Raw genomic sequence first — 27,764 nt, 5'->3', positions numbered from 1 at the left:
GTGGCATCACAACTTACAGCAACCTCAAATTCTTGGGCTTGCCTGAGCCTCCCAAGTAGTTGGGACTACAGGCGTCTACCACAATGCCTGGTTTTTTGTTGTTGTTGTTGTTGTTGCAGCTGTCATTGTTGTTTTTAGCTGGGCCAGGTTTGACCTCGCCAGTATATGGCCAGTACCCTACCCACTGAGTTATAGGCTCTGGCTCGAGATTTTTTTGTGTGTGTGAGATTTCTACCCTGGAGTGGGTATATGTGTGAAGAATGATCAGCAATAGGAATGGTTCTGATAGTTTGGGTATGTATATTTTTCCTTTATTGTGCTTTTTTCATTTATTATATCTATTTGAGCATTTCTGTGAAACTTATTTTCCTTTCATAATGACTGTAACATTTAAAAGCCTTGGGGGTGGTGCCTGTGGCTCAAGGAGTAGGGTGCTGGCCCCATATGCCAGAGGTGGTGGGTTCAAACCCCAGCCCTGGTCAAAAAAAAAAAAAAAAAACCATTTAAAAGCCTTGGTGTATAAGGCCAGCGCCCTACCCACTGAGCTACAGGAGCCACCCCATATTCCAATTTTTAAAAAATCTTTCAATATTTACTAACCCCTTTAAAAATAATGTTATCTCATTAAAGAATGTGAAAAGATAATTATAACATTTACAAGTTTAGTGAGAGTATCACTGTTTAACATTTTTGCAAACCTCTTAATGTCTGGCTCAATTAACAACTGGAAGTTCCTATCTGTTTCTACATTTAATTTGTTACATATGATTTTTTGCTTTAAGTCTATGAAGACAATCTGCCTTCAAATAAACATGAAAGGGTAACTATTTTAATAGCTTTTTCAGATAATCATAGATATTCCACAATATTGTACCCAAAACTCAATCAGTGGTACTTTAATGAAGGTTAGTTATAGGGTGGCATCAATTAATAAAACTGTATCAATGAACTTTCTCCCTAAGCATCCCAGTGACATCCACTGGTCTACCTTGTACTTCAAATGTATCTTATACCCATGTATGACTTTACAATATTGATCACATAAAAAAAAATTGGTTTTTTGAGCTATGTGTATCTTCCAATTGCTAACACATTACACATTATCAAAACATTTCATTCTTTAATACCATCACCAATCTCATCAAAAAAGTGATTATTTTGGAAGCTGTCAGACTCTTGAAAGCCATTATAGAGTTTCTAAAATTGTCATTTTTGCTCAAGAACTCAAATTTTGTCATTGGCAATAAATACTGTTAGCTATTTTCCTTGAAATAACAGTCTCACTTTGTTCCTTCTCAAAAAAATGTCAAATACTCAAGTCTAAATAACCATAGTTTGCCTGTCAAATAAAAACAGTGTGTATTAACAAACTAATACAGCTCTCAACTCAGTGCATTTCCTGATAACAGTAAACTTTGGTACTTTGGTACATAGCAAGGAGTTTTAAATATACTTCTTATTTCCTCAGAGTATTAAAAAGATGTGTCGTCAAGAGCTGAAATTTAATAAAATAAATATTTTTTACTTTCTCATCAATAAGTGAAACTGGTTCTGATTAACTCGAGTATATGGCAATGATGATTACTTTATATTTCAGTGCCACCACTGCCTTGATTTCTAAGGCTTCAGCAGTTGTACAATTATCCATTGCTTTTACATCATCAGTATAAAAGTCACAGTAAAAGGGGCAGATTATGCCTTAGTATATGAAAATAATTTCCATTTTAGGGATTGTGAGGGTTAATTTTGTGTATTGAACTTGACTGCGTGGACAAGAGTGCCCAGATTAAACATCATTTCTGGGTTGATCCGTGGGTGTGTTTCTGGATGATACTGATTTAGTGAGATTAGCATTTGCATTAGAGAACAGTATCCTGCCAGAAGGGCATGGTGGCTCAAACTTATAGCCCCAGCTTCTCCGAGGCATGGGGCAGTAGGGGAAGAAGGCAGAGGCAAGCTAAATGCCCAGCTATTTTTAGAAACAGGATCTCGCTCTTGCTCCAGCTCAGGGAATCTACCTGCCTCAGCCCCCCAGAGTGCGAGGATTACAGGCTCATGAGCCACTGGGCCTGGCAAAACACTGTGTCTTAAAAAGAAAACAAACAACCAAAAAAGACAATCTCTGTTATCACCTCCAGTACAGGTGGGCATCATCTAATTTATTGAAGGTCTAAATAGAACAAAAGGTAGAAAGAGAAGGAATTCACCCCTTTTATCTGCCTCACTGGTTGAATTGGGACATCTCATTTTTTTTCCTGCCTCCAGGCTAAGATTTACACCACTGGTTCCCCTGATTTGCACTTAAACTTGGACTGAAATATGATGGCTTTCCTGGGCCTTCACCTTATAGATAGCAGACAGTGAGAATTGCCAGCCTCCGTAATTGTATGAACCAATTTCTTATACTAGATCTTCTCTGGAGAACCCTGTGTTCTCAAAGGAACATACTTTGAGAATTGCTGTACTGAAAATTTACAAATTATTTAAAATGCCTGAATTTATAGTTCATCACTCTTTTTCTTTAAACATATATATACAGGGGTCTTTCTATCTTAGATCATACGTAAAAGCATGTCAATAAGAATTTAAATAAGGATTCATTATTTTGAGAATATAAAAATGGGATTTCTATTCTGACACTCAGATACCTGAATCTCTGTGGAGGGTTTTTAAATCTACTAGAGAATAATTAATCTTTGTTTTTTACTAACAGATTTCTAGAAAGTTTTACTACCACAGAAAAGTTTTTACTACATTTTAAATGCTACTATCATTTCAGTCAAAAACTATTTAGAATCTCTAATTATTCAGAAGTAACCTCAATGGTTTTCTAATGAGAAATAAAGTTTCTACTACAATGTTAAATAGCTTACAGAAAGACACTGACTATTGATTTGACTATCAAATTATTAAATAAATCACATTTTATATAAATAATAAAAAACTATCATGTTCTATAGTTCTGTAACATTCTTAAGGGTTATAATTATTCACTCATGATGTAAAGTAATCATGTGAGATCATTTATAGCTAGGGCATAAATGTGGAAATAAAAATTTGAATAGGATCTAGGTTCTTTTCTTTTCTTTTCTTTTTTTTTTTTTTTGCAGTCTTTGGCTGGGTTGGGTTTGAACCCACGACCTCTGGTATATGAGTCCAGCGCCCTACTCCTTTGAGCCACAGGTGCCCCTCTAGGGTACATATTCTAAGAAAATGCTCCTTACTTTGTTAGAAACAGTATAATCACAGTTTTGTTATTTCTCTTTTTATCTTCACTGTGGCCACCCTGATCCAAATTCAGTCTGGACAGATTAAACCAACCCCGGAGTACAGCAACAATAGGCCCAATATTAAAGGCTGTGTGTTATTTCTTCAAATTTTAAAACCTTCCTAGTCTAAGAGCAATAAATCTTCAGAGTTTAGTTCTTTCAAATGCTTATGTATGAAAACATACTACAAAATACCTGATTTCATCAGTCTCTGGTACTTTTGTGTAAGGCAAGATGGCTCGTACACGCCTTCTATCTTCTACTGGCTAGAAATCATTAAAAAATGACTTAAAAATAAAGTCTTTTTGTCTCAAAGTTAAAGCCAATAAAAATCCACATTATAAACTCCACACAATTATTCGAATTAATATTTACTACAACTCTAAACATCTAAAGCCTGGAAATATTTTATTTTTCTTGTATTTGTTGGTTTTTTTTAAAAAATCTTTTTAAAATATACAACCAACATGTTTTTAATCAGGAAACATGAATTGATCATTTAATTTTAAATAAACTATATGAAACATATAAGTTAACCTTTCTTTAGTGATACAGAAGCATTTCAAAATCTTCTAGCAAGTTCAGGATTAGTACTATGCAATCAATAATTACTTCTCATACACGGAAAAGTATTTAGAAGTCTAGTTACTTAAATACAAAATTACAAGAAAGCTTTTCTTATTTATTAAAAAAGTCAGTTTTAACTGACAGCTTAAGCAGAATTAAAATTTAATATACTATTTCTCAAATTATAATAAGCATCATAAGAAACTGAACAAAAGCTAAAACCATTATTAAAGTGAAATAATAAAGTTTTGAAAAATATTTTATTTAGGTTTTACTTGCCTCTGGTGGTGCAACTGGATAAAGTAATTTTTCTCCTTTAAGCAAACAAGAAACATGACTGTAATAACCTATTAGGTCTGATAATGAAGAAAAACGTCTTCCACCAATGTAGTAATCTCCACACATAGCAATAATCCTATTTGAACAGGGGGGAAAAAAAAACAGTATAACAAAATTTACCAATTTTTTTTTTTCCAGACAATGCCATGGAACTCTACCCAGGACATTAGCTTAGCTCACAGTAACCTCAAACTCCTGGAGTTAAGGCATCCTCTTGCCTTAGCCTCTGGAGTAGCTGGGACTACAGGCACCTGCTACCACACCCAGTTTCATTTCTCTATTTTTATGAGAAACAGGGGTCTTGCTTTTGCTCAAGCTGGCCTCGAACTCCTAAGCTCAGGGTATCTCCCACCTTAGCCTCTCAGATGCTAGGATTTAGGCGTGAGCCACCCCACCTGGCTCGTTGGCCAATTCTTAAAACCAAATTTCATAAAGACATCATAAACCCATAAATTCCATAATTTTTCTTTGAATTATTACCCTGTATTAAAATACCAGTTATTCGTATCTTCATTATAAGCCAATTTTTCAGGGTTATTTCTTTTAAATATATATGCATTTGATATGAAAAACAAATAGGGCTTGTAAGTCTCAATTATATAATTAAATCAAACATTTGAAAATTCACCTTCTGATACCTCCCCATCACTTTTTATATTTAAGGCTGAATTAGCAATTTTAATAAGTTTTCTCTGGCTTTTAAAAGCAGCTCACAGATCTCCAGGAATATTTACACAAAAATTAGTAATAATTTTACAGATTACATGTAGTGTGACAATACTCCCAAAGCTTATTTTTAAATCTAAAAATCAAGGGTACACCAACATTTTACCAATTAACATTATACATACTAGGTATTTTTTCAGTTTCTCTCATAAAAATGAAACAGGATACAGTAATAGATTTAAATATATTTATATATACAAGTTTTCATTATCTGTGCCTAAAAATCTACATGACTATTTCATTAAAGTAAATGTCTGCAAGAGTTTCAGGATAGTGAGGCTAAAATGAATTAAAGGGCACAAACCTTAATTTTTAAAGTGTTTCTTATATTTTCTGTTACTCTGTAGTCTATAAGTAGATATTTCCTTTGTTTCAACATTACCACTCAAAGTTTATTTGTAATTCTTTATATTTTAAAAGTGATAAACACATGAATGTTAGCATGTAATGCCCAATAATATTGTTTTCAAGCAAAAAATGTCAACATTCAACAGCATCTACTCTAATTCAATGATGAAATATTTATTGATACAAATTTCTTTCTCCACCATTTAGACAAGTATATTGATGAATACTATATCAAAATAGCTCTACAGCGTGGCCTCACAATAAGAATGAAGGCTTACCTAAAATGGTTGACAACATTTGTCTGGCTAAGAAATGAAAGTACAAAGGACCCTGGCCTCCGATCACTCTCTCTTATGAGGTAACTGCCAGACTTCCCTGCCTGCCTGAGGCGTTCTTCTGCTATAGTTCTATCAAGTTTTCCGTGATACCACCTAGGAGGAAAAAATATAAAAGATTAGAACAAACAGCAACCATAAAATTACTGCTGGTAGTTGAAAAACATAAAAGAGGTTTTAAATCCCTACATATAACTTAAACATTTAAACTGTGAACCAGTTATTCCAATTTTGCTTCTTTTTAATATGTCTCTTAAAATCATTTATTCTATAAACTCGGCCCAATCATCTCCCACATAAATCTCTTCCATTTTTACCCATCTCCCTACCTCCCAGATCGTACACCTGCTCAAAATGCAAACACTTAATGTAATCAAATCTTTACTTACAAAAATAACAGTAAGATGGACAAATGTTAATGGATAATTAATTTAAGACCTTCCTATATATATTAAGGAACCAAAACTTGACATAACAAGGGCACATGGAACCTATGAAAAAATAAAACCTTTATTCCATTTTAGAGTTTATGTCCTTCTGGAAAAGAAAAACAGAATAATAACATTTAAAGGCTCTTATTCTACTTTCTTGTTTCAACATGAAGCTGATTATTCCCTTTGGTTCTAAGATGATGATCCCATGACCACAGATTTGAATTTAACTTTCCAAAGTTACTTAACAAGTGAGGAATAAATAGCACCTTTGTCCCTTTACTTTCTGGCTCTCAATTTAATTATAGTATATGTATGTACTATCAGACAATCTATTTAAATAACTAGCTGTAACTCTAGCATCATCCACGCTACCAATCTATGCCTATAAAGCCTTACAAATGGATATCAACAGATGCATACTTAGAAGGAGACTAGAAGTATCATATGGGCATGGTACCAAATCTACAAAGTAATTGTCATGAAATACTTTAACATTTTGGATACTTTTATCAAAACTTATCCTTAGAAACTTAACAGTCAAATTTGAAACGCAGAGGAAAACAATAAACATTCATTCAATAAACACTGATATATTTAGTTATGTATTATATGTTAAATAAAGCTATTATACTACTGTGATTATTTTTGTAAGCCTGCTATAATGAAGCTTTTTGTTCTTTGTATTTTATTTGAAAACAAAAACTTCACAATAAGAAATACTTTTAGTTTTCTTCTAAAACAAGCCTAGAGTTCTGTGTATAAGTCTAAAATAATGAAAAACGTATTCATAGAATTCTATTATAACTTAATAGGGAAAACATAATTATGTACTGTCAGTATTAGAGGAAGGGAAAGAATAATCAATGCTGCATTCCTCTGAAATCCTAACCTCAGTTCAAGGTGTTTTGTTTTTGTTTTTAAATCCTAACCTCAGTTCAAGGTGTTTTGTTTTTGTTTTATTTTTGAAAGGAAAAAGTTTAGACCAGAAGCCACTGAAAATTCATTGAAGAGCTAAAATTTAATGACATATGAGAATAAAATTTTGAAATTTCAGACTAAAAGTTTGTTAGTTGTGACAATATATGGAACACCCTTAGGATACAAAACTGGTAGATTCATTATTACCTAAAGCAATGAACTATCCCATGGAACAGAACGAAGACACAATTAAGGCAATTTTAAGAAAATGTCTACTTTTCAATACTTAATATTTGTTAAATCTCTGTAGTGTTTTAGGCAAAATGTCAAGATTAAAAAGATTCCATTGTACTTATCTTGTGAACTCAGAATAAGATGACATACAGAGGTGCAGAAAGCATTACACAATCACTATTTTATGATTTAAGGTCTTCATTGTTTTTAGTTTTTATATCTATCCACTTTCTGTAATACTGAACATTATAATGGGTAATCATTTCAAGGCAGATATTAATCAATACAAACTTTATTTTCAGAGTATCAGTAATTCCCTTGATGTCAAAAGTTCATAAGCTTCAAACACATAAAGCACATCAAATCAATTCTTTTTTATTTATTTACTTACTTATTTAAGTAATTAATTTATTTTTTGGGGGGTGGGGAGAGACAGAGTCTTACTCAGTAGCCCTGAGTAAAGTGCTGTTCTGTCACAGCTCACAGCAACCTCAAACTCCTGGGCTCAAAGAGATCCTCTAGCCTCAGCCTCCAGAGTAGTTGGGACTATAAGTACCTACCACAATGTCCAGCCAGTTTTTCTATTCTTTGATGGAGAAAGGGTCTCACTCTGCTTAGGCTGGTATCCAACTCCTGAGCTTAGGCAATCCACCCACCTCGACTTCCCAGAGCGCTAAGATTATAGGTGTGAGCCACTGCGCCCAGCCAAATCAATTCTTGATTATCACTAAAAAACTGCAATTAAATTATTCAATAATCAGCTTGTAAGCATATATGAAGTTGACCTGATCCTAAAAAAAGTACTCAAACATTTCAACTACATTATACATTTCAATAGTATAAGCCTCTGGTTATACTATTTAAAAAAAAAAAAAAAGGAATAGTATTAGTCTAAAGTCAGAATTTCTTGAATCACCTCTGTGATTTACTCCAGGACATCAAGGTGATTCACAGTAACAAGAATATTTTAAATGTATCTGCCAAAGATACTTCAAAGCTGTTGTTAAAGCAGAAAAAAACATACTTCAATTAAACTGATACCTTTATCCTACTTAACAACTTAGAAATCAGAAAATCATTAGCATTACACTAGATGAAAGCAATCATTTTATTTAAATTGTACATAGAATTGTCACATGCAGCCATAACAAATGTTTTACAAACAAATCAAAATAAATTACATGTGATAAGACTGGATTCAGATATTTCACAGATTTATAAACCCTAAGTAAATTTCTATATCCATTAAATATCAATCCTCGGTTCTACTCAAAACAATGTTTCTCAACCTTTTTAAAACACAATCTTTGGGGTGGCACCTGTGGCTCAAAGGAGTAAGGCACTGGCCCCACATGCAGAAGGTGGTGGGTTCAAACCCAGCCCAGCCAAAAACTGCAAAAAAAAATTAAAAAATGAAAATAAAACACAGTCTTTTTTTATAAACAAAAATTTTACCTACCAGAAGATTCAGAGTCCCTAAGGTTGGAGTCCCTTACAGAGAAGTGTATTTCTATTTCGCCCGAGCAGCCACGAAAATGCTGTTTACCTTAACTTCAGTAACTCTTTTTGAGATATAAAATAGTATAGAATATGGCTTCTCAAAACGTGTCACCAATAACAAAGATATGATACTCTCTATGCGTGATACTGCCCTAATGGATATTTGTCTAAAGCATTCAGTTTTTTAAATTGCTACACTTTGCTTCTAGAAGTATCACTTACAAAGAAATAAAAGAAAACAAAATCACCCCACTGTTATTCTAAGCCATTATAGTAAAAACCATACTTTACCCATTATTCTCAGTCTTTACAGTGAAAGCCTTATTTTATCACTTTAATGGTAGTTTTGAGGTTTATTCTTTTTAAGAAAGTTAAGAAAAGTTAAACTAGAATCTGGAATACTTCAAAGAAACACAAGCATAAGTTTCATATTGGTAGGATGAGGATACTCTGACTAAACAGAAGATTATAAAACTACGGTGAATTTGATCCCTAAGTTTAAAAGTATGCTTACATTTGTGGCAATTATTATTCACAGAATATCCCTAGTACATAGCGATAATAAGCTTAATAAATGTTTGTTGAATGAACGAAGAAATGTTGAATAATAAAACCCAATGTAGCTCAACCTTCTTGCGCATGCAAAAAACAAACTTGAGATATAAAATAGTATAGAATATGGCTATAGTAGGGATACAGTGTCCATATAGGGAGTACTGACCTTTGAGGACTATTTTACACAACACACACACACACACACGTTTGTTTTACAAATCAAAATAAATTAAATGTGATAAGACTAGATTCAGATACTTCACAGATTTATAAACCCTAAGTAAATTTCTATATCCATGAAATACCAATCCTTAGTTCTATTCAAAAACAATGTTTCTCAACCTTTTTAAAACACAATCTTTTTTTGATTGTGGAAGATATCACAGCATTCATGAATAGGAAATTATTCCATTTCTCCTGGCAAGTCTAGAAGGAAACCCTTAAAGAGCCCCATTCTTTTCCCAATGTGTACATATTCTTTGGGATAACTCTTTGGGGACTCAAATTTGCCTACTACAACACTTTTTTTAAGTCTCAATATCATAGGGGTATAAATGTCTAGGTTACATGCATTACTTTTGTACTGCTTAAGGCAAAATTATAAGTGTACCCATCACCCAGACAGAGTACATTATACCAGCCATGAATGATTTACTGAGACTTTGCTGAACTTATTTATCAACTCCAGGACTCTCTTGGCACAGTCTTTGGGGTTTTCTAGGTATACAATCATAGCATAAGCAAAGAGCAGTAGCATGACCTCCTCTTTCCCCATTTGGATACCCTTAATTTCCTTTTCTTTCCTGACTGCTCTGGCTAGGACTTCCAGCATTATGTTGAATAGAAGTGGTGACAGTGGGCATCCTTGTCTTGCTCCTGTTCTAAGTGGAAATGCTTTCAACTTTTCCCAATTTCGTATGATGTTGGCTGTAGGTTTTGTCGGGGATGGCTGTTGCAATTTTGAGGTAAGTTCCATCTATGCCTATTTTGTTGAGTTTTTATCGTAAAATGGTATTGAATTTTGTTGAGTGCTTTTTCTCCATCTTTTGAAATTATCATGTGATCTTTGTTTTTGCTTTGTTTATGTGGTAAGTCAGATTTATGGATTTGCAAATGATGAACTGTCCTCACATTCCTGGGAAAAGCCCAGGTGGTCGTGGTAGATTATTTTTTCACGTGCTGCTCAATTCAGCTTGCCACCAACACTCTAATAATAAAGCACTTAATGTTCTCCTATTTTAAAAGTAAATTCTCCCTCTCCTTTTCTTTGCCCCTCTCTATAGAAGATGAGGAAAAGGAACAGCAGGAAATTTAAGTAAAGTGAATACATTTCTTTCCAGTAAGCTTTGTAATTTTTTGTTGAGAAATCTTATGAGCGGATATGGATGCCCCTAATTTTATTTTCTTAAATAAACAAATGAATTTATCTAAAACATCGTAACATACAAAACTATATACATTATATAAGTCAACAATAAAAGAGACAAGTTAGACAAGTTACAGAAAGCAATCTGCTTTTAAATTTAGAATCCCATCAATGTTTTTCAGAAACGAGTGCTACATATTGCTGAAGCACATTTTAAGCATCACAGAGAGATGCTTTATATTAAAAAAAAAAAAAAACACAAGGTGGCCCCTGTGGCTCAAAGGAGTAGGGCGTTGGCCCCATACGCCGGAGGTGGCGGGTTCAAACCCAGTTCCGGCCAAAAACTGCAAAGAAAACCCCACAAAACTTTGTATTTAAAAATACAAAATACTTTGTATTAAAAAAACACAAAAATACTTTGTATTTTTTTAGTCTGTCTTGTCTGATCAGGAGAAATACAAAAATCTATGTAATGAGAAACAACTTACTGTGAATATACAATTCACTTCCATTCCAACTGCACAATTATTTAAAACTTGACAATCATAAATAGAAACCATCTATGAGAGCAGAAAACAATTACAATAGTGCTAATATCAACAGACTTCCTTCTTATAAAAAAGAAAACTAAATTAAAGTTCCCAATAGATCACTTTTACTTCCCACTGTGCTCTTCCTTTTAGTTATATCATTGAAAGGCACGAAAGTTCTTACACGCATAAATCCAACTGCTAGAAAATCTTTTGTTACCTGAATCACTTGGGATTTTGGGTGCCTGATCATGCTACAAACTTCTAAAATTTTTCTATAATTCTCAAACTGATAATCAGATTTTCTTACACATTCTTGTCTTTTCTAAAATTACATTGGTGATTTCAGGCTAAAAGATACAAATCTCCCAAAGTTCCGTATTTCGTTTAACACATACAATCCCTTATAGTCTTAGCTAAAACTTAAGAAAAAGAAATTGACTTGTTAGGCCAGGCAGGATGACTCATGCCTATAATACTAGCACTCTGGGAGGCCAAGACGGGTAGATCTCCTGAGCTCAAGAGTTCAAGACTAGCCTGTTGAGACCCAGTTTAAAAAATAGGCAGGCACCTATAGTCCCAGCTACTCGGGAGGCTGACTCAAGAGCCTCACTTGAGCCCAGGAGTCTGAGGTTGCTGAGCTATGTCGCCACAGCATTCTACCAGAGGAGAACAAAGTAAGACTCTGTCAAAAAAATAATAATAATAAAGAAGGAAGGAAAGAGAGAAAGAAAAAGAAAGAAGAAAGTGACTTCTTAAAGTTAAGAGCTCTTCTACTAAATTACTGTACTTGGTCTTTTTTTCATAACATTTTGCACAAAGACTTAAGATCTAATCATGGGTAAATTCATCTGAACAACCAATAGGGTAAAGTAAGCAAACTTAAGTGTAGTACCCCTCTTAGACCAACTCTACACCAAATAACCTTGACAAGAAATATGTCTGTTATATATTCTTGGGTGCATCTGTATATTCAGGGAGATAATCAAGAGTGTGTGTATGTATGTGTGTGCATCCATGAGTGTGTGTGTGTATAAGTATTGTATGTATGTATCTCAGATACATAAAGAAAGGTAAGAGCAGAAATACTTTTTTCCTTTTTCAATAGGTAACATTTACAGAATCCAATAAAGGTTTTAGATAGGAGATAGTTATTTTCGAAGAAATAGCACGTGATATGTTCTATCCACGGAAAATTAAGTCAACTGAAATATGAAAGGTGGAATACAGAAGTTTATACTGAAATGCACTCAACCAAGATTGTATAGTTCTCACTGCCCGTAGAGAGGGAGAGAGAGAGAACTAGCAGGAGGCTAAAATCAGTTCCTAAAGCACATCTTTAATCTCTTACAACTTTTTACTTAAATCCTCACAGAACTACCACTTCTTACAGTTGGGTTTTCTTAGAACAATTACAGGGTAATACCACTCAGCACATGAAGAGAGGGTAAACGACTTGTGACAGTGCGTGGCGCGCAGTGTACTACTGCGACACAGTTATAAACTACCTGGAAGTAATCTTTTACATAAAAAGAAACTTTTGTTTTTACCATCACAATTGTGTTCATTCTAAAACTTTGAAGGTTTCTGATTCAGAAACTACATATTATTAAGTAAAATATTTCTTAACCTGTATTTTAAGACATATCTTTAAATCACTGAATCTGAAGGTTAAAAGTAAACTTAACTGTAACACTGCCTCTTACTTAATCCATTTCCAACAAACTAAGAGTCAACCATTGTACAACCGACCTGGTAGAAACACGAGAGTAAACACAACAAAACATCATGACATGGATGTTTATGATCCAACCCACAAGACAGACAAAACAGGCGACCGCCATGTGCCGTAATAAGTACTAGGATGTAAAGGCATATAGAAAGCCACCAGTCTCAGCCCTAGAATTTTAGTATACGTTTCCTGAAAAAACTGATGACTAAATTGAACCTAACAGATGAGTAGCTACTAAATCCGAAAAAGTGAGGGCCTGAGAAGGAAAGTGACAAAAAAATGTCACAAGCAAAGGGAAAAGCTCAGGTTAAAAAAAATAAATAAGAATACCTTAAACGTTCAAAAAATACTTTCAAATCTAATTTTTATCAGATAAAATGGGAATAGACCTAATAACCTTATTTTAATTTCTTTCAGTTTCTTAAACAAAAATATGCCTCAAGAAATATTTTAAAAGTTCAAAATATAGATCTGTCTTCTCATCCGGTCTCTGTAATAAACCAATCAGTGGTAGGAGGGGTATGGAGGGAATGGGTATCACTCTAGCACTCAAAGTTCTTCACAATAGGCTCGGCGCCCATAGCACAGTGACTACCACGCCAGCCACATACACCAAAGTTGGTGGGTTCAAGCCTGGCCAGGGCCAGCTAAACAACAATGACAATTGCAACAAAAAATAGCCGGGCATTGTGGCAGGTGCCTGTAGTCTCAGCTACTTGGGAGGCTGAGGCAAGAGAATCACTTAAGCCCAAGAGTTTGATGTTGCTGTGAGTTGTGACACCACAGCACTCTACCGAGGGTGATACAGTAAGACTCTGTCTCAAAAAAAAAAAAAAGTTCTTCACAATATGCCCATCATTCTCCTCAAAGTACTATACGTCCCAACCAACAAAGATCCATCCAACAAACATTTTTTAAGCATATATTATATGTTAGATACTGCCTGACACATGAGTTCTTACCTGCACTTTTTTTTTTTTTGGTAGAGACTTATATAAAAATTTTCTTTAGATGTGAGTAGAAATGTTAGACATAGTAGCTCCCACCTGTAATCAGTCTGAGAGGCCAAGGCAGGTAGTTTGTTTGAGCTCAGGGGTTCAAGACTAGCCTGAGCAAGAGCATTACCTGGTCTCCACTAAAAATAGAAAAACTAGCCTGGTGATGTGGTGAGTGCCCGTAGTCTGAGCTATGTGGGAGGCTGAGGCAAGAGAATGGCTTGAGCCCAAGAGTTTGAGTTGCTGTGAGCTGTGATGCCACAGCATTGTAATCTAGGCAACAGAGTCAGACTCTGTCTCAAAAAATAAAAGATAAAAATAAATAAATAGGGTGGCGCCTGTGGCTCAAGGAGTAGGGCGCTGGCCCCATATACCAGAGGTGGCAGGTCCAAACCCAACCCCAACCAAAAAGCTGCAAATAAATAAATAAATAAATAAGAATGTAAAGATCATCCGATTTATTCAAAGGTCATCCTAAAACTAAGGCATTTCCCGTAAGGAAGTTCTGTTCTGGTAATTTGGGTGACTGAGACCACGGTGGATAATAATGAGCTAAAAGCTGTATTGGAAATAAATCCATCTTAAACTACACACTAATTTAACAGCAAGGTGGACGTTTCCAGCAACGTCAGACCACTTAAAATACACTGGCAAGGTAAAGACGCTGGAATGCCAAAATCCTCCTGTCTTTCACAACATAAAGGCAAACCATTTCTATACCATATTGTTGCATATAATAAGAAAGGGATTCTTTTTGATAATCACAGCATTTGGCAAAACGGTTGGATAAAGATGAAGTACTAAAACACAGCCCAAAGCCGAACTGTCATTAAAAAAAACTACTGGTTTAAAAAAAAAAGTTAATGGTGTCTGTTTGGTGGTCCCTGCACTGGTTTTTATGAAACCTGAAGAATCAATTCCAGCAGATGTCAACTGCAACCAACTGGATGAAATGATGAGGATGCTTGTAATTAAGCAGCTGAGATTGTCAACACAGACAGGCTAGTCCTCTTGCCAGAGACCACATGACCACATATCACGCAAACACTGATGCACAAACTTCAGAAGCTAGACTTGGATGCTGGCATTCACTGTATTCACCAGACCTTCCGGTACCTGACCACCAGTGCAGTTCCTCCAGGCTTTGGATCACATCTTGCAAGGAAAAATATTCAAATCTCAACAAGCCATAGTAAATGCCTTTTGCAATTTCATTACTGTAGACTCTCCAGAATTCTTCACTGCTGGCATAAACAAGCTACCATTGAAATGGCAAAACTGTGTCGATAGTTCAGGTGCATATTTTGATTAACTGTACTGCTTTTATGTTTGAGAATATAACAAACTAAACTTTTGATTCACAATTGGACGTGTCATATTTGATATCAAAATAAATACTCAAGGCATTCTAGCACTAAAAAGTTAGCACTTTGAAATTTATCCACAAAATGTCTGTCAGTTTAAAGTTATTACTTTGATATAAATTTGAACATCTACTGTCTATAAATTTTTTTTATTAAATCATAGCTGTGCACATTAATGCAATCATGGGGGACAATGTGCTGGTTTTATATACAATTTGAAATGTTTTCATCAAACTGGTTAACATAGGCTTCACAGCATTTTCTTAGTTATCGTGTTAAGACATTTATATTCTACACCTAGTAAATTTCACATGTACCCTTGTAGGATGCATCGTAGGTGTGGTCCCGCCAATTACTGTCCCTCTACCCATCCTCCCCCCTCCCCTCCCCTCTCCCCTTCTTCTTGGACTATAATTGGGCTGTAGCTTTCATACGAAAGCTATAAATTGGTTTCATAGTTAAGACTGAGTACATTGGATACTTTTTCTTCCATTCTTGAGATACTATACTAAGAAAAATATGTTCCAGCTCCATCCATGTAAACATTTAAGAGGTAAAGGCTCCATCTTTCTTTAAGGCTGCATAATATTCCATGGTGTACATATACCACAATTTATTGATCCATTCATGGGTTGATAGGTACTTGGGCTTCTTCCATGACTTAGTAATTATAAATTGGGCTGCAATAAACCTTCTGGTACATGTATCTTTGTTATAATGTGATTATTTTTCGGTCTTCTGGATATATACCTAGTAGAGGAAAATTTCTACATGAAATTACATGTAAAGTGAACTACAACAAATTACTGAAAAATAGAAAACATACTACAAGTCTGAACTTTTTTTTTTGGAGACAGAGTCTCACTATGTCACCCTCAGTAGAGTGCTGTGGCTTTAGAGCTCACAGCAAACTCAAACTCTTGGGCTTGGGCTTAAGCTAGTCTCTTGCCTCAGCCTCCCAAGTAGCTGGGACTACAGGCACCCACCACAATGCCTGGCTATTTTTTGTTGCAGTTGTCATTGTTGTTTAGCTGGCCCGGGCCAGGTTCAAACCCACCAGCCTTGGTGTATGTGGCTGGTGTGGTAACCACTGTGTTACAGGCACCCAGCCTACAATTCTGAACTTCAAATATTTAAAAAAAAAAAAAAAAAAAAAAAATCAAAGGATCAGCCGACATGTTCACTTTTAAGAATTACACTTTTTAAGCTATGTGTACTTGACTGTATTTTAAAATATCAACATTGTTTCTGAAACAAAATAACCATAATTCCTAATATCTAATTTATTTGATTACATATATATATATATAACAGAAAACAGACTGTTATTCTCAAACTGCTACTTATTTAAAAGAACATAAAATAACATCAACAGCAATTATTCAACCCTCTCCCATATTAAGCATCCTAACATGAGATAGTAAATAGCACTCTATTTTACTCCAGGTTAAGATATTCTCTAAAATAGTCTCTAAAACCAAAAGATAGCATACTTCTTTAAAAACTCAAGACTTTAGAAAAAGAAGCTGCTGTAGTTTGAATGTGTCCCCCAAATTTCATGCATTATCAACCAAATCTTAATGTTGATAGTATTTGGAGCAGGGTATTTTGGTGGTAATTTGAATTAGGTAAGGTTATAAAACTAGGGCCACCATTCCCATTAATTGGTTTTATAAGATGAGGAGCCTGAGCTGGAAGCCTCTTGCCCTCCACACTGTTATGATCTAGCAAGAAGGCCCTCCACCTCAATCTTGGACTTTGCAGCCCCCAAAACTGTAAGAAATAAATTTCATTTGTGAATAATACCCAGTTTCAGGCATTTTTATAGCAACAGAAAACAAACTAAAACAGAGCTTTTGCCTATTAGCTATTAATAGAAACCATAATGTAATTCTGTACTTATTTATGAATACAGTGAATATGATAATCAGAATGATATATTCCTTTTAATATAAAATCCTTTATATTTTAAATAATTTAGAAACCATATTTTGGCTAGCTTTCAAAAAGGCATGATATTCAGGAGGGTTTTGTTTAGAAGCTCTGAAATAAAACTAAAGAGGGAGGGAACTGCCACCTATATAATCTAGGTCACATACCTATCGTAGTCATCCAGTGTCACAGTAAAGAATTTTAATAATGTAAGTCATTCCTAATTCTCACACATCAACCTTCAAGACAGCATTTCCAACAGCTGCTGGATCTTTCAATTTAAGTATCTCAACTAACAAGTAAAACTCAACACATTGAAAAAAAAAAAAGACCTCATCATTATTCTTCCCACAGCCTTACTCTTAGCCTCTTCCCTCCTGCTTCTCATCTTTACTAGTCATTAACATCAACCTAGACCCCCAACTATGTGTAGGACGATCTATTGCTGTTAAATATGATTCAACCTAGTAGAAAACTCTTATCAGTATCTCTCTATCCTGTTCCCTCACGTCCAATCAGGCAAAAGCCTGAACAATTACACTTTCTAAATGCCCTTTTCTCCATCCCATCTTTTCCTTTCTCCCTGTCAAGATCCTTCTTCGTGTCCTGTATTCCTGCAACAGATCTTCCAGCTTTACTGGTCTTCTATTTCCTTACACATCTATGATATTACCTCCAGAAACAGTTTTGCCTAAGTCACAATGAAATCCAAACTACTACCGGCTCGGCGCCTGTGGCTCAAGTGGCTAAGGCGTCAGCCACATACACCTAAGGTGGCGGGTTCGAATCCCGCCCAAACCCCCCAAACAACAATGATGGCTGCAATAAAAAAAAAAAAAAAAATAGCCTGGCGTTGTGGTGAGCGCCTATAGTTCCAGCTACCTGGGAGGTGGAGGCAGGAGACTCGCTGAGCCCAGGAGTTGGAGGTTGCTGTGAGCTTTGATGCCACAGCACTCTACCCAGGGGGACAGCTTGAGGCTCTGTCTCAAAAAAAAAAAAAAAAAAAAAAAAGAAATCCAAACTACTGGCATGGGATTCATTCAGCAGTCGTTGTGGCTTGGCCAGTTTCTAAATGACTACTTGCCACTTTCTAAACATGGCAGGCATGAACTGCCAAGCTTCCGGCCATTCCTTTAATCTGAAATGCCCTCATTGCCCTCCCTTTGCCTATAGAAATCCTTCTCATTCTTCAATGCCTAATTCAAGTACCATCTCTGCAATCCCTTAGTCTAATTAATTTTCTACCATGCTCCTAGATTATTTCTTACACATTTTTGGCATTATATCTTGTCTGTAATACAGTTTGCTGTATGTTTTTCCCATCATATTCAAAGGTACTTGAGGACACTGAGAACATTCAAGTCATCTTCACAATTCTCTAGTCCAGCACCTGACAAAATGCCTTGAACACAATTTAAGTATTGGCAGGTAGAAATTGAGGAAAACAAGTCTGTCAAGAATCCTACCTATGCAGAAATTCTAAAGCCATAACCCCTGGGTGAAAGCCACATACATATCTAGATACTACAGTATGCCTTTCATTCACCCTTCTAAGCAATTTCCTCAGCCTACACTGTCTTCCCACCCCTTAGTGTTTAGTGCCTTTTACTCATTCTTCCCTCCAGGGAGTACCAAGCAGACCCAAAATTTAACCTCCTTAATGATATCAGATAAAGACCGCCTTTGCCCACAGTGATGTTTTAAATCTAAAACCACCAATTTTTTCAGTAGAAAAACTGAGGCAGAAATGTGACTTCCTTCACTTAGACACTCCCAACTTCCCCTACTGTGAACTCCCTTAAATAATATCACAGTATTATGAGGCAGGAAATTAGGATAGGAAACATAGGAGGTATGAAAGGAACTCATGTGGCAGAGAACAATAAGAACAAAATAAGGGATATGAATCAATGAAAACAAAAGATCTGGATGAGCTGCATTTACTCCCATTGTCTATAGACAGACCTTGCTTGCTCCAGGTTGGGGAAAGTCCCACAGGAGATGCCTCTGCAGATAGAGGAGAAGAGTGTCCTCAAATGACTCTGACTTCTTAATACCATCATTACCATTACAGCCTGCCCCTGACCCCCAAAGTACTTTGAAAGCCACTGAAACATACGGTCTGAACAAATAAAGTAAAATTAAATTCCTCTACCCCATAGATGAGAGTGGATAATATCCTCATTGGCCAAAGAAATGACAACACAAGAAAGAAGAAGTCAGAAGAAAGAAAAAGAGAGACCTAAGAGATCCTGGGGCCACTGTCCACTATACATGTGCCCTCTCCTTCCCTCGCCCCCTTCCCGGAGTCTATTATCACTTGCTAATCTTTCTTGACAGTGCTCTCTGTGTCTGGAGATGTACTTGCTTAACAAACTTCTTTCACTGGCTGGGTGTGGTAGCTCACCCTTATAATCCCAGTACTCTGGAGGCCAAGGTAGGTGGATTGCTTGAGCTCAGGAGTTCAAGACCAGCCTGAGTAAGCGCAAGATCCTGTCTCTAAAAGAAGCCATGTGTTGTGGTGAGGATCTGTAGTCCCGGTTACTTGGGAGGCTGAGGCAAGAGGATCACTTGAGCCCTATGAGTTTGAAGTTGCTGTGAGCTGCAACACCAGGGCATTCTAACAAGAGTGAAAGAGTGAAACTCTTATCTCAAAAAAAAAAATTTTTCTTTCACTTTGCTTTGCTGCTTTGGTGTCCGGCTTCAATTGTTTGTCTCTGGTGAACACAAGAAGGAGGATGATCACTTTCAGGTAACACAAACAACTTGCTGATACTCCAAGACAGAGATGTGAAAGAAAGTTGCCTATTCACCACCTATCCATGCCACTTGGGAAAACCCTCACAGCCTCTCTCTGTGAACTCTTTCTCCCCCAATTCCAACAAGGAAGCTAAGTCACTTTCTTTTAAGCATCTGGCCTAGTGTGGATGTGAACACCATGGTAAGCACCTGAACCAGGTGGAGTCAAAATTTCTTTTCAAGTATTTTTTTCACACTGACAGTGTTTTTTCCTGATAGCAAAAGCTATAGAATGCGAAGTCAAAGAAAGAGTTTTTGTTTGTTCATTTGGTTGATAACTTTTCCACTACTTAAAGGAGTCAGTATATAATGAGGAAGAATGTAGCTAAAGGCCAGACAGGTAAAGAGAAATGGAGCTTCACGGCAGCATTCACATCCCTGGTTCCAAGTATCTCTGAGTTTCCAGTTGCAAGCCTGCCTTTCCCTTAACCTAGCTGTTCATCCCATCCTTTACTAATTTCCAGACCAGCTAGAAGAGACCCAGTGAAAGGGTCTCCAGGCCCTCTTACCTATTTAAAAAATTACTGGACCCTAAAGAACTTTTGTTTATATAAGTTATGTCTGTCAATATTTACTATACTAGAAATTAAAACTGAGAAAATATTAACTGTTTGTGCATTCAAATTTTTCCTGAAAGCATCAATTTAAAAATAATACAAATGGAGTTACTGTTAATATAGATAACATACACTCTACATAAAATACACTTTCCAAAAAACAATTTATAAGAAAAGTAATACTATATTTTATATTTCGTATAGTTGTTTAGAATCTAACTTAATAGAAGAAAGCTGGATTTTCCAATCTATTTCTGTATTCAATCTGCTGCTATATATTGTTTGATGCATAGTCTATGAAGATTAAGATAGTTACCAATAAATAAGACGAAATATAAAATTTGACCATATCTATAAACATCCATCAAAATCCACTGGTCTGCCATCTTCTTGTACAATGGTCATTTGAAAAATATTTGTTCACTAAGCAATGCATCTTAAAGATATTAATGCATTTCATTTACAGAATCAAAACATCACATTACTTAAAACATCATTATGCAGTAAAGGATCACCTTAGCAAGGCTACATTGCCTAAATTCTGAATATGACACAAGAAAGTTTTGGCCCCTGCCTAGCACCTGGAACTTAATCTCTAAACCCTTGAAAATATCCTATTTAATAACAGTGTCAGCTTGGCGCCAGCCACATACACCTAAGGTGGTAGGTTCAAATCCCCAGCCCGGGGCCGCCAAACAACAATGACGGCTGCAACCAAAAAATGGCCGGGCGTTGTGGCGGGCGCCTGTAGTCCCAGCTACTTGGGAGGCTGAGGCAGGAGACTCGCTTGAGCTCAGGAGTTGGAGGTTGCTGTGAGTGTGATGCCATGGCACTCTACCCAGGGGGATAGCTTGAGGCTCCATCTCAAAAAACAAACAAACAAACAAACAAACAAAAAAAACAGCGTCTTTGTTTACCAGAAGCCTCAGGCCACAACAGACAATTTATGCAAACAATGTTGGTCCATACAACTTCACAGAGGTCAAACTGACAAAGAGTTACTAAGGTTGGCCACGTGGGTACTTCAAGTCTACACAATCATCCCTAATAAGAACCCTGGACAACGAAGGTTCACCTGAGTTTTCCTAGTTGGCAATACTTTATGTGTTTGTCTCACACATTGCTGTTGGGAGATTTAAGGACCATCCAAATGAATGACGACTCCGCATCTAGTTTCAACTTTGCTTTCCTTATGCACCTTTTCTGTTGCCAACTTTAATTTGTATCCTTTGGCTACAGTAAACTATTACTATTTAGTATGACAGCTGTGCTGTGTTGTGTTTTGTTATTCCTTCTAGTAAATCACTGCATCTGAGGGTGGTCTGAGGAACTTCTGATAACTACCACCAATCATCAGAAAAGTTATTAAGCATTCAGGAGCTCTCAAACTCAAAGTTGCAGATGGACGGGCTCTAAAATTCTAGCTTTTGCTTGAAAGCTCAAATTTTTCCTGAAAGCACCAAATACTGCCATTTATTTTCCTTAAAGTGACAGTCACCTAGTTCATTCTCAAGAAAACGTCTGCCAAATACTCAAGTGAGAATAACTACAGTTTGTCTGCCAGTCATTCTTCACAGTAAAACCAGCAGGCCACAAGAGAAGTGGCTAGTTGGGCTTTGAATTCAAATAAGGACTTAACTGCTTTTTCTCAAGACATTACCCTTCTTGAGGTGTAATATTGTATGTAATCTCCATTTTAACACACAAAATATTAAAAAGACATATACTCAAGGACTGTGACTTAATAAAATTAACAATGTTTATTATTCCATAAAAAATATTCTTAATTGAAAACTGGCTTTCTTTTTCTTTGCAAGTATGTGGCAGCAGAGAATACAATGACTACTGGTATAGTTGGTGCATTAATACTTGGTTATCAATTATTTGGTACTTTAATGCGATTACCTGCCAGCGCTTTATACCATCAATGTAACTGAAAATGGCAAACAATGCCTTGGTATTATGAAAATCATTTCACTTTACAGACCTCTGGGAAGGGTTCCCAGGAAAGCCCAGTGGTTTCAGAACCAATCGCCATAAAAACAGACTAAAAGAGACTATCAATCCGGTGGGAGGTGGGGGAGCCATTACAAATGGCTTCCTACATGAAAGACAAAAACCATCACCAATATTGTAACCAAAATTTTAATTCCATCCTATTTCTTCACGACAAACCTGCTGGTCTCCATTAGTTATAAATTTTTGGTTACCAGTGGTTTCATATAAAATCAACTCTGGGGGGTGCCCATAGCTCAGTGATGAGGGTGCCAGCCACATGCTCCGAACCTGGTGGGTTCAAGCCTGGCTCAGGCCTGCTAAACAAACAAAAAAAGAAAAAAGAGCTGGCATTGTGGCAGGTACCGCCTTGTATTCCCAGCTACTTGGGAGTCTAGAGACAAGAGAATTGCTTGAGCCCAAGAGTTTGAGGTTGCTGTAAGCTGTGACACCATGGCACTCTCTACCAAGGACAACAAAGTGAGACTCTGCCTTAAAAACTAAAAAAATAAAAATAAAAAATAAAAATAAAATAAACTTTTAAAAATTAAAAATAAAAATCAACTGTTATAAGAAATAACTTGGATTTCCAAATAACTTATGAATTCGACCATCATTATATTCTACGAAGAGGTTTTAAATTTTATCCCCTAACTTTAACATCTTTTACTTACAAACATTTTGATCATAAATTCTAGTCTCTTTAGATAACTGTTTTTTGGCTGGATCATACACTTAACAAAATTCTTTAACATTCCTTACTTTCTACGTGATGGATTGCTATTTTCCTTACCTTTAACAAATTTTCAGAAATTATTTAGGAATGTCCTACTTTCAAATATCTTTAATTTACAAAGAAATAAACCTCAATCCAGACAATTAACACCTAACTGATCTTCAAAATTAAGGAGCTCCACTATTTGCCACACCGGACAACCTAAGAGTTCCCTGTAGTCAAATCATTAACATACAGCTCACTTCTGCTTGTTCCTCTGAAAGTTCTACCTCCAGGTCACCCGATGAGTGGCAGATCTTCCAACTAGCAAATATGAATCAACCCTAGAAAAGGATACTATTACACATAGAAATTTAATGTAAAATGGGCGGCATATCACAAAGAGTATTTAATAAATATTGATGGAAAAATCAGATGTTTAGAAAGTAACCAACTTAAGAGTTTCAAACCATACCAAAATAAATGTCAAATTAAGGTATTCTTTAATCAAACTATAGGTTTATATACAAAATCTTGATAATATGATATATATGATAATCTTTGCTTAAAAGCCAAAAGAAAAACAAACAAAAAAAGAAATATACACACAAAGAAGATTGAGATTTAACAGTACAAAAAGTGAATATGGCTGGGTACAGTGGCTCATGCTGGTAATCCTAGCAATTCAGGAGGATGAGGCAGGAGAATCCCTGAAGACAGAAGATCATGACCAGCCTGGGCAACATCTCAAAATATCAAAAAAAAAAAAAAAAAAAAAAGAAGAAGAAGAAGAAGAAGAAGAAAAAGAAGAGGAAGAAGAAAAAGTTAGCTGGGCATGGTGATTCGTGACTGTAGTTTGGGGAGGCTGAGGCAGGAAGATCACCTGAGCCCAGACAATCAAGGCAGCAAAGAGCTATGATGCACTCGAATGTGTACAGCACCATAATTCACATGTGCAAAGACACAGAAACAACCCACATGTCCACCAGCACATGAATGGAATAATGACATGTGGCATATACATATTACAGCCATTAAAAGAATGATGATATAGTATCTTTCTCAACAACCTAGATGGAATTAGAGTCCATTTTCCTAAGGGAAGTACTACAAGAATGGAAAAACAAGTACCACATGTACTCAATACAGAACTGGCACTAGCTGCTCAACATGCATGTGTTCATATGAAAGCAAAACTCAACAAAATTCAAGCAGGTGAGAGGAGGTCAAGGGGGTGGGTAAATTCCTACCCAACACATACATCGCATGCACTTTCTGGGTGAACGGCACATCTATAACCCTGATTTAAAATATACAAAAAAGAATTTTGTAAATAAAACATGTATACCCTCATAACATTCTGGAATTTCAAAAAAAAGATACCTTCATTAGGCATCACATGAGGAAAATGCAAACTAAAACCCCAAGGGCTATTTTCACCACCCACCCACCTAAATCGCTAAATGAAAAGAATAAATACTATCAAGTGTTGCCAAGAATATGGAGCAAATGGAATTCTCACACATTGCTGTTCAAAATGTTAACTGGTACAAACATTTTGCAAAACTACTCAGAAATATTCACCAAGCTCATCCTATCAATATCCTTTGACCCAACAATTCTAATCCTAGGTATATTAAATAAATGTATGCATATATTCATCCAGTCCTTACAAAGAATTTCATAGCAATGATCTTTTTAGTAGCCAAAACTAGACATAACCTAAATGTCATGCCCATCACTAATTAAAAAAGATAATGCAGCATGGTATAATCACAGTGGGTGAAACAGTGCTACATACCATGGATAAATCACATAAACAAAGTTAACAAAGCAACACACACACAAATATGTGTCATTAAGTATTTTTAATCCCCAAATCCAAAATCCAAAACAATCCAAAGCCTAAAACTTTCGATCCCCAAGATGAGGGTCAGAGGAAATACTCATTAAAATGCTTACTGGAGCATTTTAGATTCCAGATTTTAATAGTTTTTTTCCTTTCTTAAAATGTGTATATATGCTATATTATGGCATTGTGTATGTGTGCATACATACACATAAAACAAAATTAGGCAGTCAAAATTATGTCCATGACAAACACTTCACAACAGTTACCCTCTCCCTCACCTCTTACACCACACCTTGGACTCAATCTCCCTCAGTGCCCAATAACGCTAAATATCTGCAGAAGCCAAGACTGTGGTCACTTCTGTAAATTCACGTATCTTCTGCTTAGCGGCCTAAGAGCTGGTGGTCATTACCAAGAGCTAAATCAATGAGTGCCACAGAACGAGGTCCTAATGCTGTCTCTCTGGTGTTAGCTTTCTATGACTATCACCTCATGCTCACTGCGGTCAACTACAGGACTAGAATCCATGCTTCAGCCTGTCTGGCTTATGTGTTTTTTATACCTCTCTGGATTTTGTCATCTTTTTTAACTTTCTCTGTTCATTAACTAACATGCAAACTTGAATCAACTGCATTATGATTTTATCAAAAAATTTTCTACCATGTTTCTCATATTTAATGCCATGTCATTAAAAAGTACAATACACTTCCCAGCTAGAGAAGCTTCTTCTTAATATCTCTAACACTTAATGAGCAACAATAAATACCTAATGCTTGCATTACTGTCATCTCTTCTTGGCCACATATTATGATGTGTCCAAAGAAAAAAATTACAAGAAAATAGCATAATTTCTAAGCCTCTATGTAATGTTAACATGCCACTACATCTTGACTTATGAGGTACTCTTTCAACATGTATATAGGTTTCTGATTCCTGTGACAATTCACATCAATATCACCTACCACCAGAAGGTAAGTATCAAATGTTCCCCTTCTTCTGTAGGAAACAAATATAGGGCTCACTTTGGCAGCACATACACTAAAAATTGGGATGATATAGAGAAAATTAACATGACCCCTGCCCAAAGATGACATGCAAGTTTGAAGCATTCCATATTCTCTTAGGCACTCTAATCACACAAACATACAAAATGGTTAGCTCTGTGAGAAGACAAATATGTTCACTTGCTTGACTGTAGTATACTTCACTTAGTGTACATAAAAACACTGAGTTGTATACCTTATATATAAGCAATAAAGAAAAAACACATACAAACTTTATATGTACTTTATTATAGCCTTTGTAATAATTATAAACATCAATATCACTGTGAATCAGAAAAGGAGAAATGTTATCCTATTTCACAAAAGGAAACACTGAATCATGAGATACTTAAATTAACTTTTCCAAAATAGTGATTCATTAAAAACATCGAAACCACAAACTCAGGTTTTCCAAAGCTTAAACTGTGGGTTCTTCCCCTATTACTACTTACTCAATAAGCATCGGGTACACAGAAACCGAGCTACCTACTAAGTTTCTCAGTGCACGCCCTGCAAAGAATGATCACTAAGCATCTAAGTTTAGAAAAAGCAGAGCTAAACAAAGTTTAGTATATTAAAGACCCTCAGGACTCCTGCATCCATGTACATTCTGGATTTTCAAAAGCACAGACCCAAAATGTAGAAGTTTCTAAAATTTAACTGCCAAAACTGCCAATTCTTTTAACTGAACATTGCAATGCAGAGTTTAGGAAATGTTATGACATGCGTATAAAACAAAGGACACTTGTTAACCGGCCGGTAATTCCCTCCTTTATTATTCAAAACCACTTTCTTCGGATAAAAGTCTATTTTAATTCTCTAGGTTTTGATTAAATATTATCAGCAAATTTTGAAAATAAAGCATCACATACTTTCAAATATACTAAAGTTCAGCCGGTGACAGTGGTTCACAGCAGTAATCCTAGCACTTTGGGGAAGTTGAGACAGGAGAATCACCTGAGCCCAGGAGACAGGAGAACAGCCTGAGCAACAGAGACATCATCTCTACAAAAAATTTGGAAATTAGGGCCAGGTGCATGCCTGTAATCCCAGCACTCTGGGAGGCTGAGGCAAGTAGACTGCCTGAGTTCAGGAGTTTGAGACCAGCCTGAGTAAGAGCAAGACTCTGTTAAGAGAAAAGAGACAAATTATCTGGGCATCTCGGCCCAGATCTGTAATCCTAGTTACTTGGGAGGCTGAAGCAGGACAATCACCTGAATCCAGGAATTTGAGGTTGCTGTGAGCTATGACTCCACGGCACCCTAGCTTGGGGCAACAAAGTGAGACTCTGTCTCAAAATAAAAAATTGAATATTAGGTAGGCAAGGCAGGCCTACAGTCCCAGCTACTTAGAAAGTTGAAGTGGGAGAACTGCTTGAGCCCCAGAGCTTGAGGCTGCAGCACTGCATTGTAACTCAAGCAATAGAGCAAGACCCTGTCTCAAACATATGACCAAGAAAGCCAAGCTAAATGATATTTGAAAAGCCGCAAAATATCTACTATCAGGAGTAAAAAACATCAAATTGCACGTTTTGCTATTTTTAAAAAACTGCTCTCCTTAATTTGCTATACCTTTTACCCCATTCTTAAAGGATTTAGTCTCTAACAAACCATTATCTTTTTAAGCCCTTTAAAACTTAAAACTCCTGGCTCGGCGCCT

General features: G+C 36.0%; 1 protein-coding gene and 1 non-coding gene across 2 annotated transcripts in view; one reads left to right on the top strand and one right to left on the bottom strand.

The window, feature by feature from the left end:
* RASA1 (RAS p21 protein activator 1) overlaps positions 1-27,764 on the bottom strand; it is a 95,206-nt gene that overhangs the window by 45,164 nt on the left and 22,278 nt on the right. Inside the window, exons 2-4 of the mRNA XM_003785964.3 lie at positions 5,528-5,680; positions 4,116-4,251; positions 3,465-3,535 (exon numbers count right to left, since the gene is read on the bottom strand). Coding sequence (XP_003786012.1) covers positions 3,465-3,535; positions 4,116-4,251; positions 5,528-5,680 — 360 coding nt within the window. The remainder of the gene's footprint in view (positions 1-3,464; positions 3,536-4,115; positions 4,252-5,527; positions 5,681-27,764) is intronic.
* On the top strand, positions 26,077-26,182 carry LOC111723975. Its single transcript, XR_002772371.1, has one exon. It is a non-coding gene; the product is annotated as a U6 spliceosomal RNA (small nuclear RNA).

This window comes from Otolemur garnettii, unplaced genomic scaffold (assembly GCF_000181295.1).
Source record: "Otolemur garnettii isolate 467f Iridium unplaced genomic scaffold, OtoGar3 scaffold00017, whole genome shotgun sequence".
In the NCBI taxonomy this organism is placed as follows: domain Eukaryota; kingdom Metazoa; phylum Chordata; class Mammalia; order Primates; family Galagidae; genus Otolemur; species Otolemur garnettii.
The sequence above is the reverse complement of the archived record's forward strand: the minus strand, read 5'-3'. Positions and strand labels throughout refer to the sequence as shown.